At 39.6% G+C, this 18,310-nt stretch overlaps 1 protein-coding gene across 3 annotated transcripts in view; it reads left to right on the top strand.

Annotated features, from left to right (window-relative positions):
- The window catches only part of WWC2 (WW and C2 domain containing 2), a 100,393-nt gene that overhangs the window by 69,684 nt on the left and 12,399 nt on the right, over nt 1-18,310 (top strand). For 2 of the 3 annotated variants that reach the window (XM_071807648.1, XM_065836942.2), the window contains 9 exons: nt 594-1,207; nt 4,731-4,854; nt 7,406-7,486; nt 7,570-7,656; nt 10,668-10,860; nt 12,512-12,676; nt 13,502-13,617; nt 14,629-14,821; nt 16,739-16,903. In XM_071807648.1, coding sequence (XP_071663749.1) covers nt 594-1,207; nt 4,731-4,854; nt 7,406-7,486; nt 7,570-7,656; nt 10,668-10,860; nt 12,512-12,676; nt 13,502-13,617; nt 14,629-14,821; nt 16,739-16,903 — 1,738 coding nt within the window. The remainder of the gene's footprint in view (nt 1-593; nt 1,208-4,730; nt 4,855-7,405; nt 7,487-7,569; nt 7,657-10,667; nt 10,861-12,511; nt 12,677-13,501; nt 13,618-14,628; nt 14,822-16,738; nt 16,904-18,310) is intronic. The other variant, XM_071807649.1, reaches the window with a different exon arrangement.

Below are 18,310 nucleotides of genomic sequence, written 5' to 3'. Positions count from 1 at the left end.
CTTATCTTCTGTTATTAACAGGAAAAGATTGCACGTTACAGCCTTTGCGTGCTTATGTAGTTGGATCTACTGTGCATGTAGAGTGTGTGTTGTCTTATAGACATGCAGCGGTTCTACTGTAGGTCATCTGCTCCTACCTGCCATCTTTTCCAGGTTCTCAGGCAGGGGGCAGGCTGCATAAATTGCTCCAGAGGTGGCAGCACTACTCTGCTGCCATAACATCCTTCCTGGGGATCGCTTTCCCGTCATGTGGACCCCATGAGTGCCCACATCAGAGTGGAGCAGGTCTCTGAGGGAATATGGCAGCTGAGAAGCTGCTGTTACTGCTGGACCAGGTTGTCAAATCTGCAGCTTTTTCTGGAAGAAAAGCAGCTCTGGCAACAGGCTGTAAGCTGGATAAATTGCCATGATGGTGTGCAGATTGGGCACGCCAATCTATGCAAAGTGTGGCTGCTTAAAAAAATTGATGTTCCAAGCAGCATTCAGTTGTAAAACGTTAATGTGCAGCTCCAGTCGATCTTGTCTCTCCTCGTACCATTTTGTGCTGATTTAGTTTAGTAACATCAGCGTATATGTTTGTGCTTTCCTTGCAGCCTCTCAGCTAGTACGTTATCTGTGTCTTCGGGGAGCAGTTTGGGATCCCTGGCATCCAGCCGGGGATCTCTGAACACATCAAGCAGAGGGTCGCTGAACTCGCTCAGCTCCACAGATCTCTACTATAACCAAGGCGATCAAATAACAGATTTGGACTACCAGTATAAACTTGACTTCATATTGCAAGAAAAGAGTGGTTACATTCCTTCGGGACCTATCACTACTATTCATGAAAATGAAGTGGTCAGTTCCCATGGGAGACTGGGTTACAATGACTCTCCTTCAGCTGCAGACTATCCCAAATTGACTGAACCTCCCAAATCTGTGACATCACTGTCTTCCAGATCCTCTTTGTCCTCCTTGTCCCCCCCAGGCTCCCCATTGGTTTTAGAAGCTGCGTTTTCAGTGTCAGCTCAAAATTCCCCTCTACATCACCTCACTGCTGACTTTGAAGACTCTGACCTTTTGGGTGATTTTGCAGGCATTAGTCTCTGTGACAGCCAAATAGTATTGGACTCTGAAGCCAGCACAAGATCTCAGATTCCTCCAGATGATAAAGATCTTAATGAAGGCGTTAGGCAACCTCTGCCTTCTCTACATGAAGGAAGTTCAGGTAATAAAAAAATCTTACGTCAAATGTATATGTTACATGAAAATTTTGAACTAACAGCAGGTTTTTGAATGGGGAGGTACCTCATGTAACTGAAGAGTATCTTGATCAGGACGCACATTGGCCATGGTGGGCAGTCAGTAATTTTGAGGGATGTTGAATCTAGTTTTGGGTACAGAGAGCTATGATCGCCCCAATTTCATCTACATTTTTCAATAGCTGCCTCAGAAGGAAAGTTCACGTATTGCAGACTGTGTCATGAAGAAATAACAGAAAAACCTGGAGCTGGATCTTAAAGACACGAAGGATGCACGGTGTTCCCTTGTGTTCCTAGGTATTCTCAGGAATGTGTGGGGATAGAGCAAAAAGACCCTCTGCTGGTTGTTGGTAACTTGAAATCAGATACTTTGTTTCTCACTGACATCCTAAGTACAAACTGACATCCTAAGTAAAAGAGATTTCTGGAATTGAAGTTAGAATATGTTTGTATGTATATCTAGTTGTTTGAACCTGCTGTCCCTCAAAGATCTGCAGTTCATTGTTTGAGTCAAGAGACAAGTAGCCACATACCATGCAAGTTACAGTGAGACTCTCCCCATTTTTAGCATGGATTTAATAGCTTTTAGCTTTTTATCCACCTGATTTGGAACAGAGCTTCTAAGCTAGTCTAGGCTGCCCCTGCAGTCTGTGGGTGACTTCCAAAACGGTGGGTCATCTTATCTGAAAACGTACTTCCCTTTAAGGAAGGACTCTGTGAAGGACTGATGGACTGATGTGAAGGACTGATGGACTCTGAGTTATCAAGGTACCCTGAGACGCTAACTTTAACTTTGAGATGGCTGAATTAGGTGTAATGAATTCTACTTGTAGGCTGCAGTAAAAGCCATGCAACATACTGAGTCACATTTAGCAGAGTTGTAACTCTGAAAACCCCAGCTGTCACGAACTGATGGCTTACCCTCAGTCTTAGACCATTGACTTTGCTAGCTTTCGTGAGAGTTGACAGTACGTCGTACTTTCTCTGCCCATTTATTGACTTCTTCTAGTGTCATTGTTTTTAAGTATGTTGGCAAACCATTCACATGTTTACATTACACAGTGGCTCTGTTTTCCCCAGGAGGAACTGGGGGTGCCAGATCTGTGCTAGTGCTGGGCACTGGCAGCCCCATTTGAAACCTGAGCAGCACCTGGTGTACCCTGCTCCACGTGTCCAGGCCTGAGCTGATAGCGAAGTGGCTAACTAAGGAGTGTGGGTGTCTTAGAATAAATACAGCCTAGCTCTAGAGAGCACATTGTCCACATTCGTTGCCAAGCTTGAACCCTTGTGCCTGGAGTTTGCCAGTTTTTAATAAAAGTACGTGGACATACTGATACAGATACATATTTTAATGAGAAATTTGCTTTTATTTATATATCAAGAAAGTTGTAACATCTGTTAGTTAGTCAGATTAGCTTAGTGCAGTACTGTCATAATTTCAATATTGACCAGAGCAATGTGGCACCAGAAGAGAAATTTATGGTATATATAGTACAAGCTGGGACTCCCTGCTTTGTTCAACTGTGCTGAAAGAAAAAAAGAAATTGACTGAAGTTCTAATGGTCTGAATCCATGAAATGCAAAGTGGAAAAACATGGAAAGGGGTTAGGGAGGGAAAGGATCATTTTGTCCTTTGTCTTTTCAGCATAGTGGAACACAGTCTTTGCTTTAGAGCTATATTAGGAAAGTTGGAAAAAATAATTAATTTTCCTGTACATATTTCAGCAGTGCATCCTTTCCAAATTAACAGCTTTCAGTCTATCTTTGTAATGTGACTGTGACTCACCTAGTCTGTGAACTGAATTTAAGATGGTTTGGAATCTGGGAACACAAAGGGTTATGAGGAATCAAGTATTGTATTGTTTTATATTTATTGCTTTAGGCCATTATTTTCAGATGCATCATGAGCTTGTCTAACATTTTTAAGGTTTTTTGATGTCCCGTTATTCTGGATAGTGTCAGGATGTCTTTTAAGTCTATAAGTAGTTATGGTTTTAACATAGAACTTCTTCATACTGATACTTCCTCATGTAGTGTCATATATATGATTCAAATTATCTTTAAATCTGTATTAAGACTGTCAAAACAAGCACCCAGATTTTGAAAAACCAGGTATTAATTTATTATCCTTCAGTACCTCTACTGTCCATGGTAAGATGGGCCTTGTGGTGAGGCTTCAGCACATTAGCAGTGAGACATAGACCTGGGGTTGGTTCGGTTTTTCTACTCCAGTTTCATTCTTGGAACTGCTGCGATGCTGAATGGGAAAGTTTTCAACAAACTCAGCCAGAGGCAGAAAACCTGCATGGAAGATTTCAGCCCACACACTTAAGACAGCAGATCTGAATACTGCTGAATCTTAACTTGGAGGTAGATGAAAACGTACCCCAAGACAGTCTGGGTAGTACTGTCATGTAGTAATCTGCATTGCCTCTTTAGATGCAGTGCTCACCTGCTTCTCTGTCTGTGACTTTTCTGTACAGGTGAACCATACAGATATTTGCTTCTCTGCACATGTCCCTGCTGTCAGAAACCAAGTTGGAATATCATGTAGTTCTTCCACAGTCACTCTCTGTCATTGTCAAAGTCAATTCAGGCTGCTGTGGTAATTCCTAAGGGTAATCAATAAATCATGTCATCACCTTCACCCCTCACATGGTGGGGGAGAAGGGAAAGAGCACTTCATCATCAAGCAAAAAGCATTCCTACTGCCATAAATAAAAGCACAAATGCCGCAATCAGTCATCTAATCTGAAGCCTTATATTTTAAACATCTTAACAAGATGTAAAGTCATGATTCGGGTAGGGACAATAACGCATACCAATATCCTTACCCCTTGGCAGACACAAGTACTGCACAGGCCCTCAGCTCTCTGTACTGCAGAACGTGGCTTTCCCTGAGTGCTGCTGCTTCACCGTGTGACACTAGTGTATGGATGCGAGTTGAAGATTAAAGCTAAGTAGTAGTTGATAGTAAAGAAACCATAGCATAAAAAGGTTTTGATGATAATAAGCCAGAGGGGATTTTTCATTTCTAGCAGTTTTATCACTGGGGACAGGGTGTCTGTCTGACTCCTGAATATTTAATAAACAGTAGGCAATCACTTTGCATGTAGCCGAAGTGTTACTGCAGTGCAGAATGAGAACACAGCAAATACAGGTTTAAAGATGAGGATAATGAGGGTTAATAATGAAGATAATGAAGGATAATAACTAGCTTAACAGCTACGGGTGATGATAGGAACCTGTAACTCTGGGAAGGAATAATAGTTGTACATTTTCAAGTTCATCAGTTTAGTTATATCCCTAGCCAGGATATGTGGTAACAGCAGTACAGTCTCAGAATGTTTAATGATGTGGAACAATGCTACTCTGCGATACTCAATTATGGGTCACCACTTTCAACTTAACACCTTTCTAAGCTATGTGCTTCTCTCTTTCTGACTGTTCATCTCTTGGACTAATTTTCATTCTTCTTTCTTTTTCTAGGTGATGACTTACCGCGGAGAACAGGTAGTCACCTGCTGGAGGAGAAGACAGCCTGTGTATCTGCTGCCGTGTCCGATGAGTCTGTAGCTGGAGATAGTGGTGTATATGAAGCTTCTGTGAAACAGTAGGTTTGAGTAATAACACAAATCTTTCCACCAAAAATTTACATCTATCTATAAGCAATTACATAATATCGGCATAAGCAGTTTATCAGTCTTACCTTTTTTAGTAAATACTTTGTCCTTTCACATTGAAAGGAAGGCACATTTGCCAAACAATGAAGTTTGATTGCTTTTTTAAGCTAATAAAGTTGCATTAGATTGCTTGTATAGCTTGCTTAAGTAGCATTAATATGCTGCCTTGTAATCCTGTTTTTTTTTTCCTTGCTAGAAGTTTTCCTGAGAGAAAAGCTATATTTAAACTACGCAGATTCTGCCATGTGGCTGTATTGACTTTATTCAGAGTGGCTCTTGCTACTTCTTGTTTTGTTTAGCTGCAATATTAAGATTGCATAGTGTTTTGCTTGAATATTAATATATATTTTTTTTTTTTAAAGAGGATATAGGAAAGATCCTCAGTTGTGATGTCAGTATAAAAATAATCCAGTTTGGGATTTAACATTCATGCTTCACTGTGGATAACAGGATACAAGAAATGTATTTGCTCTTGTTGCTTTTTAACAAGACATAACTTCTACAGGATTCTTCATACTAGTTTATATGGTATTGTCTGTTTTCTGGCAGTGAGAACACTGGACTTTAGACTGCCCAACAGAAGATTATTGCAAACTGTGAGAGAAACTAAAATCTTTATTTTCTATCTCAGTTTTGGCAAGTTCTTCACATTTAGGATTTTTTTTTGTCCTTTTGAATATTCAGAGAGATGTTTTGACAGGATCCTTACAAAGATGTAGATGCATGTCTTCTGTTGCCAGGCAAAAAGCTTTTCTATTAGGACAGGTAAAGGTGCGTTACGGTATCATAAATGCATTTTATTGGCCTCTGATAAAATTACTTCTACTTCTCAAGTCTTTCACAAATTAAAAAGTAATAAAATAGAAGAGATGGAACAAAAAACCTGAAATACAAAAAGGATTTTTCCTAAAGTGTTACTATGGCTGTTCAATCTCATCTTAGGTCATGGACTCATATTTCATCCTGAACTCTGAATCCTAGTATTAGTTTGCTCCATGTCTTTAGTTAGACCTAATGCAACTTCTCAGGCTGAAATAAACTCCTATCTATTAAAAACTTGGCCTTTGCTTGACTGAGCACAAGTGACTGTGTATTTTGGTTCAGTAACCATTGTTGTCTTCCCATTTGGTTTCAATTCTGAGCCACTGTGATCAAAACTTATCCTCTGCTCCAGTTATAAGCCCAGTGGATGGAAATGAAAAGGCAGTGCACTAAAAGCCGTGGATGTTCTGTGGAGAAAGTCTTTGCCTCTGCCCTCTCCCATGGCTACGAGTGGTGGGACAGCTGGAAAACAGAACAAATTCCTGTCCTCTTCCTGTCTTTACTCACGAAGAGACAAAAGACAACAGTTGCATCCCGTAGGCCTGTGTACAAAAGGAAACTGTTGCCATTGGTGCCAGCTGAGATTTACAGACACTAGTTATGCCATGATAGCTCCAGGTGTGGATACTCTTAATTCTTACTGAGTAGGAAACAGTGAAGAGGCAATGAGTGTCTCTGTGTGAGTTGCTTATGCTTAGTAGAAGTGTCTTTATGAACACTGTGTATGGAATAATTTATAATCTGTCAGTGTGCTCCTGAAGTTACAGTACAGCGATTTCTACTGTACAGACCAGTCCTTTGTATTGAGGAATTTAAGGCACGGGAAGAAATAAATACACTCTATCAAATTAGCTATCAGTCAGGAAATGAATAGTAAAAAAGAAACCTCTAAATGCAGAGTCTTAAAATAATGCTGTCACATCTCAATGAGGCGTGGGATGTCTGTGTCATTCTCCACTTTTCCTGTCTTGACATTTCTTATTTTGATCTTGTTTATTGATCCCAGCAGTCTAGTTTTAAAAATCAATGAAACACATTAATACCACATCCTCACTCAAACCTCCCAGAAGATGACTGGAAATTATTTTGCCACATGGATTCTCTGTAATTCCACTCAATGCTAGAGTTGCTCTTCAGCTGTGAGACCTGAGTCGCTTTGGTTTTTTGAAAGCTTCTGCAAACAGGCTCAGAGGGAAGATGCTTCTTATTTGCACAGAAACCTCTTCACTTTCCAGAGCTTCTGCTTCTCAAATATTCTCCAAAGCAGCATTTCATATTCAGTTTATGTATGGTTTGATGTTTCGAAGAAACTTTAATTTCCAATTTTGTATTCTGGTGAGTAGAGAAATACTAAATATGTATAGGAAAATGTCATGAGGTTTTGGGGGTGTTTTTTTTGCTTGTTAGTCTGGTCTGCTTCAGTAATCAGTCTGAGGCCCTTCCGACTCATTTCCAGAGTTGTCAAACAGTTCGGGCAGCGACTGTCCCTAAACCAGGTATTGCTATTGTGTAGGCTCTAAAATTCTCATTTGGAGTGCGTGCTGTAGTTAAATCAGCCTGTTTAGGAGGATGTATATACGTTCTGGGTATGCATACCTTAATTATTGCTGAAAGCTCTCTATAATTTTCCTAAATTTGAATATTTGCCTGTTTCCCTAGACCAAATGAAACTGAGGACATTGTATATAGTGAAGATGATGCAACAACTCTAGAGGCTGCCCAAGTACAAATAGGACTCAGGTAAGTGACCAGTAAAGGGAATATTTCTGTTCATACGTAAATGCAAATAGTAAACTTCCCTCATGTTGTCCTTTCTTTAACAGATACGACCACGGCAATTCAAGTTTTGTGATAATCATAGCACAGCTCAGAAATCTTCCAGTGTTTTCGGTCCCCCTTGGCTCTGAAGTGTAAGTCAGACAATCACTGAGCAGTAGTGTTGAAATATCAGAGTATAATAATAAATGATACAAATTTTCCAAAGGAAGGGATTGATTTACTGCTTAACGGCACTAAAATATGTTCAAAACTTTTCAAACTGTAGTAGTATTTAGCTTTTATGTATTCCAGCAATGCTGCAAGATGATGTTATCAGGAAATTTGTACGTACCACTGAAGTGGAACAAAAAGGATGCTTCATGTAGTGTTTCTAAACATTCTGTAGCTTTGCGAGTGCAGAACAGCTACTTGGTAGTTAATAAAAAAATATTTTGATACTTTGCCATTCTTTCAGCTCAGAATGTTGTCTTTTTATACTTATGTGGCATTTCAATGTAAAATGACGTTAAAACAGTATGTGTCTTTTAAGTGAGCGTTTAAAGGTAAGGAGTAATTCGATAAATTGCAAGTGGACAAGCACAGCCACATTGAGATACACCTGCCCTAGCAACGGGAGCTTGGAGGTCTGTTAAGAATTAGTTCTTGTGCTGAATTGGACAGAAAGGTCTAAAAGTAATAACAGAGGAAATCGTATGTAGGAAATGAGCAAAAATGCCTGAATAAGAATATATTACCACTGAGATTCTAATCCCAGGCTCTCATCTGTACAAATAAGTACAGCTTGCCTCAGCTCCTTGGGGACACTTGAACTTCAGTGAGCTTTTTTGCAGACTGGAACGCTACCTTAAACTGTTGAGAAGCTTCATAAGATTAGAATAAAACATAATCAGTCCCTGGAAAATTGGGTTTTCTTGCTGGTTCCCTTCCCCTTGTCTGCTGTCACCTTGAATTTGATTGGCAGATCAATAGGAAGCCACTGAATATGGAAAGGATGCATAGGGATACAGGTCTGGGTGCTTGTTGGATTTTTCTGTTTGTTTTTAATAACAAATGGTTGTCTACTGCCATCCTTCCTTCTCTGACCTCCAGCTCTCCACCGCTGACCTTCCAAGTTCTCTAGCATTTAGCACAAGAATATAGAATAACTATTGAAGAAAAAATTGACACAGCTGAGAGGAAAAGTAGATAATGTAGAATCTAAAAAGAATGTCAATAAAATGTTCAGTAAGATAAAGTTAGGTCATAGCTGGCATCTTTTTAGAAATTGAAGTATAAAGTTGTAATTAATAGTCAAGCATCTTCAGAGCAAAAGTCCAGACCTGCTGCTGCTAAAAAGATTTAATAAAACTAAAGCTACCCAAAATGAGGAGGAAGAAAGGACAGGGTAAAGGAAGAACCTTGCAAATAGCATTTCTTCTGTCACTTGCGATTGCAGGCATATATATATAGACACTGTACAGATATGTACAATGATAAAAAATTGGTTCTGGAAAACGATGCTATAACTGTATTTTCTAGAACATCAAATTGGATAGATTAGTATTTTATTGAACCTTTACACACAGAGGAATAGATTTTGTGTGAGGCCTTACTGGTATCTGTTGCCACTGTTTGTAAAAGCTGTTCACTTTTAGAGTAGGTAGAGCCTAGCTGAGTACTTATTATTTGTGTCAGGATCATTTTTTCATCAGTTGAGAAGTCACAGGTTTGGCTGACTTTTCAACTCTTTAATTAAAATGAAAGTAAGCGCTCTTGTAAAACAAAGCCAGTGAGCAAGTTTTCTTTTACTTCTCTGTTTACCGCTCATTCTGGCCTGATGCCAATAAGTTGGCTAACAATTATTACAAGAAAGCTCCAATGGACCACCTTTTAAACATACTTTTAATGTATTTTATCTTCTATTCCTACCTCTTTACTAAATGTTTCCTAATTGCTCAATCTATTAAAATGGCTATTTTCAGTAGACCATGCAAATAACTCACCTATATTTCTGTGAAAACAGCAGCAGCGTTCCTGGAATTACATTACGCTACTGCTTAACTTTGGGATTGGTTTGTCAAAATGCTGGATACCTGCTCTCCAGGCTACACATGTGAACCAAAACACTTAGATCTTATTTTTTATTCCAAGAAGCTTGGCACAACTGGGGAATAAAGGCTATGCCAAATAACAAAATTAAGTATCTCACAGACCTAATTTCTTTTGGTTTAATTAATGTAAAACTAAGTTTTAAATCATAATAGCAGTAACATTACCAGAAACAAGTTTTTTCTTTGGTCCACTTTTTCTCCTTGCTTTAGCTAGCTTCATTGCTTCATTGCATTCTATTCTACAGTGAATGTCAATTATATTTAAAGCCAATACTGAAAAAACGCTAATGCATAGACAGAGAAAAGATGTATAACAGTGACTGTGCTCATTCATGTGTATGAGAAGCTGTGCAATAGGTAAATAACATGTACAGATTGCATTAGGAAATGTCTTTATCAACTAATGCGAGACCTGCAAGTTAGGAAGTGTTACCTGTATCCGCATAGTAGCCATTCATATTTGTCTATAAAAAGAATGCAGCTGCATAACAGTTTCAAGTTATTCCCCGTGCTTAAGTTTAGGCTTGCAAAATGTGTTCTTCTAAGTCTCACTTTATATGTGGCCTGAGCTATTTTCTTCCTCAGTTTCCTTAGTTTTCTCTTTTTTTTTCTTTTTTTTTTTTTTTTTCCAGAGGTTTGGTTCTGTTTCTTTCGAAGAGTAAAAGACATTACTGCTTATCAGTGCTGCTCACATCGTCCTAACAGTTTAATTTTTCCATCCAACCAGATCTTTCAAGGTCATGTTTCTTCCCATCTGTGACATGATCTTCAGTGTTCACAGTAATAAACTGGGGGATAAATTTGGATGGAGACAGGAATAGCTACCTCTCTTGCTGCTGCCTTACCAGGCACAGGAATTCCTTTTTGGGAGATGTTTGTGCGAGAGGCAAGAGGTGTTTCTCACTTCTCTTTTTCACTCACTCCGTTTCTGATTTGTTGCTCTTTCGTTTTTCTTGCTATGCAGCCCATTAGTCGATGAGGTCAACTTCTATCATGTGTCACTGGCAAGTACCACTTTAAATACAGGTAAAGATTTGTTTTGTTTCTGGCAGGTATATTAGACTTGCAGTACTTCCATCCTCAACTGACATCAGCTGTCTGTTCCGCACAAAAGTTCATCCAGCCATGGAAACCATCTTGTTCAACGAGATATTCAGAGTAGTGATTTCCCAAGTAACACTGCTACAGAAGACACTGAGAGTAGATGTTTGTGCTGTCAGTAGAAGTCGTCGGGAAGAATGCTTGGTATGCAGTTTTATTTCTGGCCTTTTTTTTTTTATTGCGTGCATTTGTTTATAGTGTCCCCTCTTATTTTGATGGTCAAGGCTGCTAAAATTCCCCAATACTCTGAAGTGTAACTTAGTTGTTGCGATAGTACTTAAAATACTGCCCTTCTTGGAAATTCCTCATACAGAATCTAATCCTGGATGGAATTTTTAGGAGGTGTTTTGGTAATTCTAACACTGCATTACCTTAACCCTTTAATTACAGATTGATATTCTCTCTTTGCAGTTTTATACATAAAAAAATCTCACCAACTTCATTGCAACATTAGTCTAACAGTAGGTTTTAAAGTAAAAGCTGAATAAGATCCACAGTATGTCCAAAAAACAAAAAAGCAAACCCATGTTATCACAACTTGTCACAAAGAACAAACGAAATTATATTTTTGCATGTAGTTGTTGATTATATGATGTCCACCTTTTTAGTCTTTCTGATCTGTAAAATAATAAAAAGGCATGGCAGTTATAGACCAGTCTATTGGAAACTGGCACTTTTTAAATTTTGTTATTAATTGTGGCCATCATCTAATTAGTGATGCTTCATTTACTTTCAAATTGCTTTTGCGTGGTCTGGTGCAACTCAGTTTAGTTTTTCACCATGAGTCTGACTTAGTAGCACAGCAAGATTTTTCGTTACAAGATGCTGAAGAGATGCTGGAATCTGGTGGTGTTCACCAGCCCTGACTGCTGGGAACAGCCTCTCACTGTCGAAAGTGTAGAAATTAACTTAATTCCTGGGGAATGTGTTGGCCTTTTTCATTATATAAGAGGTTTCCCCTCAGTTAGGGGAAGGGCAGCAGAACAAAAATACAACAGAATGCAGGATACAAAGGTGAAGAAAAAACCCATTAACAACAACAACAAAGGCGCACACCACCAAAGACATAAGGGTTAATCACAAGATCAAAGAGTTGAGACTACCATCCCCAGCAGAAAGCCCCGGGCAACATGACCAAAGTCTTGACAAGAGCCATGTATGCAGCCCAGTAGCTGTGAGGATGGTTTGTTTTGCCAAAGAACAGAGTGTTTTGATCTCCAAGGCACAGCCCAAACACAAATACTTCATCAGTTTTCCCAGAGTGCCAACTCAGTGGATGTCGGCGCTTGTCCACATGAAAGGGTTTCTTAATCTCTTTTACTGTCTTTTCATCTGTTCTTCACTGGTTAGAGCAAACAAGGTCATCTGTTATTGTTTGCCGTATTGATGATTTTTGTGGTGGAACAACTGAAAAATTGACTGCAACTTGCTGCTCCATGAGTTGGTGCTGCAGCTTTCATTGACAGTTTTTCATTATTGAATGCTATAGAAAGCAGACGTGTGCATTACAGTGATATAGAGGGTTTTGTGTGTGTGCATGTGAGGAGAAATCCCGCAGACTGAAGAGATGGCAGAATGGACAATATGAAGGACCTTTCCATGTACTTCTATTTGTTTCTTTTAACTAGAAGTGGAGGGAAATAAAAATTGTACCGTAAAAAAGGGAATTAAGATTCATGTCAAATTTGTGCTCCCTATTTTACATGATGATACATACTGTAAAATTTCTTTTCAGCCGTCTCGCAGGAAGAAGAAAATACTTAAACAATTTCCTCCTCTTTCTTATTTTGTGCAGGCTGGGACTCAAATCAGTCTGGCAGATTTATCATTTTCTCATGAGACTTGTACTCTTTGGTACAACCTGTTGCCTTGCAGGCAGATTGCCAGCAAAAAAAACAAGGAACAAAATGAAGAATCCATGTTTCTGTTAAGCAAGCAGGCATCGGACTTACTGGACTTGGTGAGCGATCCTGTTGGCTATTAATGTAATAGCAAGAAAAACTCCATAGATTCTAATAGTGCTGTTGCACTCTGATTACTTGAATATGTAAGCTGTCCTCCCCTGAAGGTCCAAGGCCCTGTTGTCTTGCAGGCATTTTTATCTATAGTGGCTTTGGGTGCGAGAAGCTCCTATATGGGATTTCGGGCTTGTTAGCAAGTGTGGATGGAGCTGATGCTGCTTAGTGGGATACAAAATTGCACTCCAAGTTGAAACCCTTCAGCTGTGTTTCATTTTAAAAAGATTGTTATTGAAAAGCTTCCTTATATTTACGGTTGATTTTAATATGCACACATTAAAAATTGCTATTTATTAATTATTTGAATTTGCATGCTTAAAGCCATTGCACTGAAAATGCTCTTTATGCAAAGCACATACTAATTCTTCTGGTTAAATAAGCTTTTTCTGCTTTAATACCGCCTTGAGAACTATGTTTAAAAAAATGTAACTTTTAAGAACAACCTTTTTTACGGAGGCATATTACAAATATGAGAGGGAAAGATGAGACATTAAAGGATGACAGGAGTGTATTTGATTGCATTATCATTTTACAAACAATCTATTGTTGATTTAGATTTACTCTGTATATATATTAAAAAAATCTGTTAATATGCTAAACACTGACAATTCAAACCCCTCTCATGGTTGTGATCTCAGTCACATTTTTGGTGGCATCAGGAAGAAGCAGGATAATGCAGCTTTTGTAAGATTTGTCTTTTTTTTTTTTTTTTACCAATGTTATGTATCACTGAATTTTGGTTTCATCCTTTCTTTCCTTGTGAGCAGGATGCTGTGTCAGCTCTGCTGGAGAGGACATCGGCTGAGCTGGAAGCAGTAGAACAAGAGCTGGCTGAAGATGATGAGGAGGAGGAACAGGACCAAAGGGGCTCTGAGGAAGACTGGTAAAGCCACTGTTACTCCCTCACTGTTCATGTCTGAATAATTCCACTTGTTCCTCCTATTCTTAGACAAATGAAAGAGTTGTACTTTTGGAGGATATCATAGAATCATAGAATGCTTTGGGCTGGGAGGGACCTTCAAAGATCATCTAATCCAACCCCCCTGCCATGCCATGGGCAGGGACACCTTCCTCTAGACTAGGTTGCTCAAAGCCCTGTCCGACCTGCCGTTGAACGCTGCCAGAGATGGGGCATCCACAGCTTCTCTGCGCAGCCTGTTCCAGTGCCTCACCGCGACTGGAACTGCTGTTAAATCTCGTTCTCTTGTATGGTCAATGCATCCACCTTCTTTTAGGGTTACGGTGTCTTGGCTGCTCTGTTAACTCCTACTACTGGTGCTCCTCCATTCCACGTACATCTTCCTGTGAAACCACCTGGGGAGTCTAAGCACTGGAGGTGTACTAGAATGTCTCATATCAACTATTGCACTAGCTATAATAAGCAACTAATAGGATTTGAAAGGAGAGAACTGCTGTCTGACAAAGTGTGTGTGTGCGCTTCCACTGATGGTCTTTTTTTTGAAGAAGTTCCCAAGAAACAGATTTCTTGCTGTATTGCAATGTTGAGTTCTGTTCCTGTGCAATTTCTTAGCTGCAGTCTAGAAATAAATGCATGCTGTAAGGTAAGCGAAGGGGAGACTTACTCATTTGTTTTATTAATTTACTGCAACCGAAGTCCTTTGACGTTTTATCAATATAAAGCTATTGAATGTAGTGCAGGGTTGTCATCATGATCTTGAAGGTAAACTATAGTACAGCTTGCTGGGTTTTATTGGAGCATATAGTGAAATGTGCCTTCATGTGAACTTAATGGATGCACTTGGGTGACACTCTTCTTTTCTCTGTCACAAAAATGTGTATGTTATAGCTGGGTGAAGGCCTAGGCCTTCTGTTACCTTTCTCTGGTGGGCTTTTTCAGTTTGAAAATAAGCCTGGGCTACTTCTGTTCATGCAGGTTAGAAATGCTCGCAGAAGCCTCTGATGAAATTGTGGATGAAGAGGAAGATGACATTAAGCTGGTAGTAGAAGACAACTGTACTGATGACATAGGGTTACTCACTGATGCACCAGAAACAAATGAAGACAAGGACAGGGAGAAGAGTGATGAGGCCCTTCAAAGCCACCAAGCTGCTTTAATACTAACACTGGTGAGTATCTTAAAATACACATTCCTACAGTATCTCACTGTGTCTGAAGATGTATTTCTGAGCAGTTAATGTAGAAGTCTGCTGCACCTGAGCATTTACTGTTTGATGTGGCCTTTGCTGTAACACTTTGCTGTACTTTTAACGGAAACGGTGTGGTCACTTCTGAACTATGAAGAAGGCATTTAGCAGATATGCTGGACAGAACTTCTAAGTCAAAGACAATTATCTAAACATGTCTATCTTCCCTTTTTTTTGTTGCATAGGGAGAGTACTTAAAATACAAGTGCAGTTCAGTAACTTCCATTTGTGCACATTTTAAATATTTCTGCACATCTGGTTCATTGTTTCTTTTTTATTTTTTAATCTGATAAACAGGGGGGAAGACAGAACAATGGTCAAGATCTTTAAACCAATGAGGGGATTTCCTTATTTCTTCCTTTTATTTTAGGATGTGAAATACAAAAACTGGCTTAGCAGAGAAGAAGAAGAAAGATTAATGAATGGAAATTTCCAAAATGTGTATTAAACTATCTACTATTGAACTACCCACACGCTGCACATAACAAATTCTAATTCCATGTTCTTGTTAACTGTTTGCTTTAAATTACATTGCACCTGTCTGAAAGCACTTTTAGTAAATTTTTAGTAAATGTATCCCTGATGTGGTAGCACATGTTCTAGAAATAAAATTTTTAGAACACTTTTCTGCATCTTAATGAAAAATCTGTAAAACAGCAAAGGTAAAAAGGCAATTCCTTCAATTTTGTGACAATACAACAGTGTAACACCTCAGTGGACTTGCTGGAAACTGTAATTAACTTCCAATTAACGTGGCAAGATGCCAAATGAGCTAAGGCCATAGTGTTAAAGGGACTGACAGCCTGCTGGGTAGCAAGCAAATATAGATCAAAGCCCTAACACAGCAAGAGGAGACATCAAGGACAATATCTGAAGGTTGGGCACGCACACAAGTGTTTTGCAGAGCCTGAGCTGGATGGACCTGGACAGTGAGTGAAAGACACGGCAGAACTCATTGTAAAGCCAGCCACAGTATAGACCTTCGTGTGCCAGATCCTCTCCAGGTTGCAGTTGTGTGATTTAGGTCATTGTGTTTATCACCTGGACGTTGAAAACCATGAACCCCTTTAAATTACCCGAGGTGAAGAAAATGCCCCAGTGTGCACGGTTAACAACAGATATGCCAGCTGCTGCGGTGCTTGTTCTAGCCGAGCTGTCAGGATGATTGCTGCATGTAAGCACGGGCTGTGCCACCTACGGGGAGGAGGCTGGCACCTGAGGCTCCCTGTGGCACGTGTGGGCAGCTGTAGGAGGCAGCAGACCCTTCTGAGGGACAGCAGCTACCAGAGTCTTTGCCCTGGGTTGATAAGGCTGGTGCAGCTCTGCAGATTGGCCTAAAGCAGCCCCGCTGCCACGGTTTGGGGGACATATGACAGTATGTTGGGATGAACCTAGGCAGTGTAACTTTCCCAGCTGCCCCTTTAGTGTGCATGGGCACCATCTCTAGCGTGGCAGAGACTTGCTGTTCTGCAAATGCAGAACAAAATAAATATAAATGTGCAGTAATAATAATATCTGCAAATAGCAAAGCAAAACACTTGTTGCACCGTGGTTGCATCAAACCATCTGCAGGGCAGCAAAGGCCTTTCTGCAAAAGCCTTGGTTTTACTGGATACAAAGAATACCTTTAACGACTCCTCACACACTGAAGTGTTTTGGAATTTTGTGTTTCTTTACTTGGTATAGCTTCTCAGTATGTGCAAGATACTTTTTTCCCCTGATATTTTTCCATCCACTGCAACATAGTAAGAATGCTTGTAAATTCCAAAGGCACAAAATCTACGTGGTGGCATGTGTCTGGATATAGTGAGTTCTTGTAAACTAAATTCCTTTTCATAGGTTGATAAAGAGACTAACACTGAGGAATCTGTTAATGAGAACGCGACAGTCCGACCCAAGGACAGAGCCAGCTGGAGCTCAAGACAGCGTCCTTTTGTCAGGAACAGCATGATAGTGCGCTCACAAACCTTCTCTCCAGGCGAGCGGAACCAATACATCTGTAGGGTAAGAGGAAAAACACTTGGAACGAAGAGCTATTAACTAAAGAGTCATTTAACTTCTTGGGAATGATGCATTAATGACAGTGAGTCATGTACCAATTTTCCCTGCAAGAGGCAGAGCCTGTGCTTTCTCTAGATTCTTTCTTTCCCTACCTGACTTGATGCATAGCAGAACTGACTTTCAGCAGAGTTGCATACTCTTGCAAAACACCTCAACTAGGGCAAAATTACATCCCACTGGAGAGAAGTAACACAGATTCCTGTGCTGGCTGTCTGCAAAGTGTTTCGCTACATGTCAGCAACTACAGCTCTCATAAAGCAAAACAATTTGTTAAAATGTAGAATAGAGTTCACTGTAAACTGCCATTGCATTATCATATTTTAATAATGTAACCATTTAAGGGTAAGAGTGCAGAAAGAGTTCAGTCATCAATTCTAGATCTCACTTTGTATCGCAACTGATTTTAAAGCCCAGATCCTGCTGTAATTATATCTTTGAAAGGTGTGCGAACGCTGCCTAGGGGCTGAGTTTTAAATATGGCTTTGGTAACAAAGCTCTCCAGTCTCTCTACATCTATGGTAGCATGGAAAAAAAGAATTAAATTATCAACCCTGTTGCTGCTAAACTAACTGTGAAAATCATGTGTTTAAAGATTCAAGCATGGATTACCAGCTCTATGGATTTTAATTACAGACACCCAAGAAAAGGCAGTTTATTTCTGATCTTTAGTTTTTATGGGTTAATCACACAAGTATGACTTTAAATAAAAAAATACTTATGCTTTGATTCTTCTCCGTTTCAGTTGGTGGTAGTTGCCTTAATTATATGGGAATATTGAAGTTGATAATTTCTCTGTGATTATCATTGGTTTAAAAAAGATACATATCTATAGTCGGTATCTATGTACTTAGATAACTGTTCCATATACCCTCCAGAGTGAAACACAGCAGATTGTTTTATAACAGTCTTTATGTAGTTTGGATAGATTATTGCCTGAATTCAGAACCTAGCCTTCATCTTCATTCTTCTACACTGGAAATTAGTTGTATTGGCAAAAAATGTAGCCTTAGTTTACTGCGTGTCTTCAACATGAAGTAACACTAGTTGCTCTGATAGTTTAGTTACTAATAGTATAAACTCCTGAGGTTTTTGCATCTGGAAAAGTATTGGCCTTCTGTAGCTTTGAACATTGCTATGTACCCACTGCCAGAAGCCAGAAAATAAACCAGCATCCCTTGAATAAACCATTCTCCTTCTCACTGTGCACAGTATTACCTGGAAGCAAAGTAACCTAGGAAAAATGCATGTTTGCACAGATCTATCTTTTGCAGGTTCAGAAATACTTGTAGTCTGCTGTCAGGGCAGCACTACAGCTGCACCTGAGTCCACCAGAAGGGCTGAACAACCCAG

This window comes from Patagioenas fasciata, chromosome 4 (assembly GCF_037038585.1).
Source record: "Patagioenas fasciata isolate bPatFas1 chromosome 4, bPatFas1.hap1, whole genome shotgun sequence".
Taxonomy (NCBI): Eukaryota; Metazoa; Chordata; class Aves; order Columbiformes; family Columbidae; genus Patagioenas; species Patagioenas fasciata.
The sequence above is the reverse complement of the archived record's forward strand: the minus strand, read 5'-3'. Positions and strand labels throughout refer to the sequence as shown.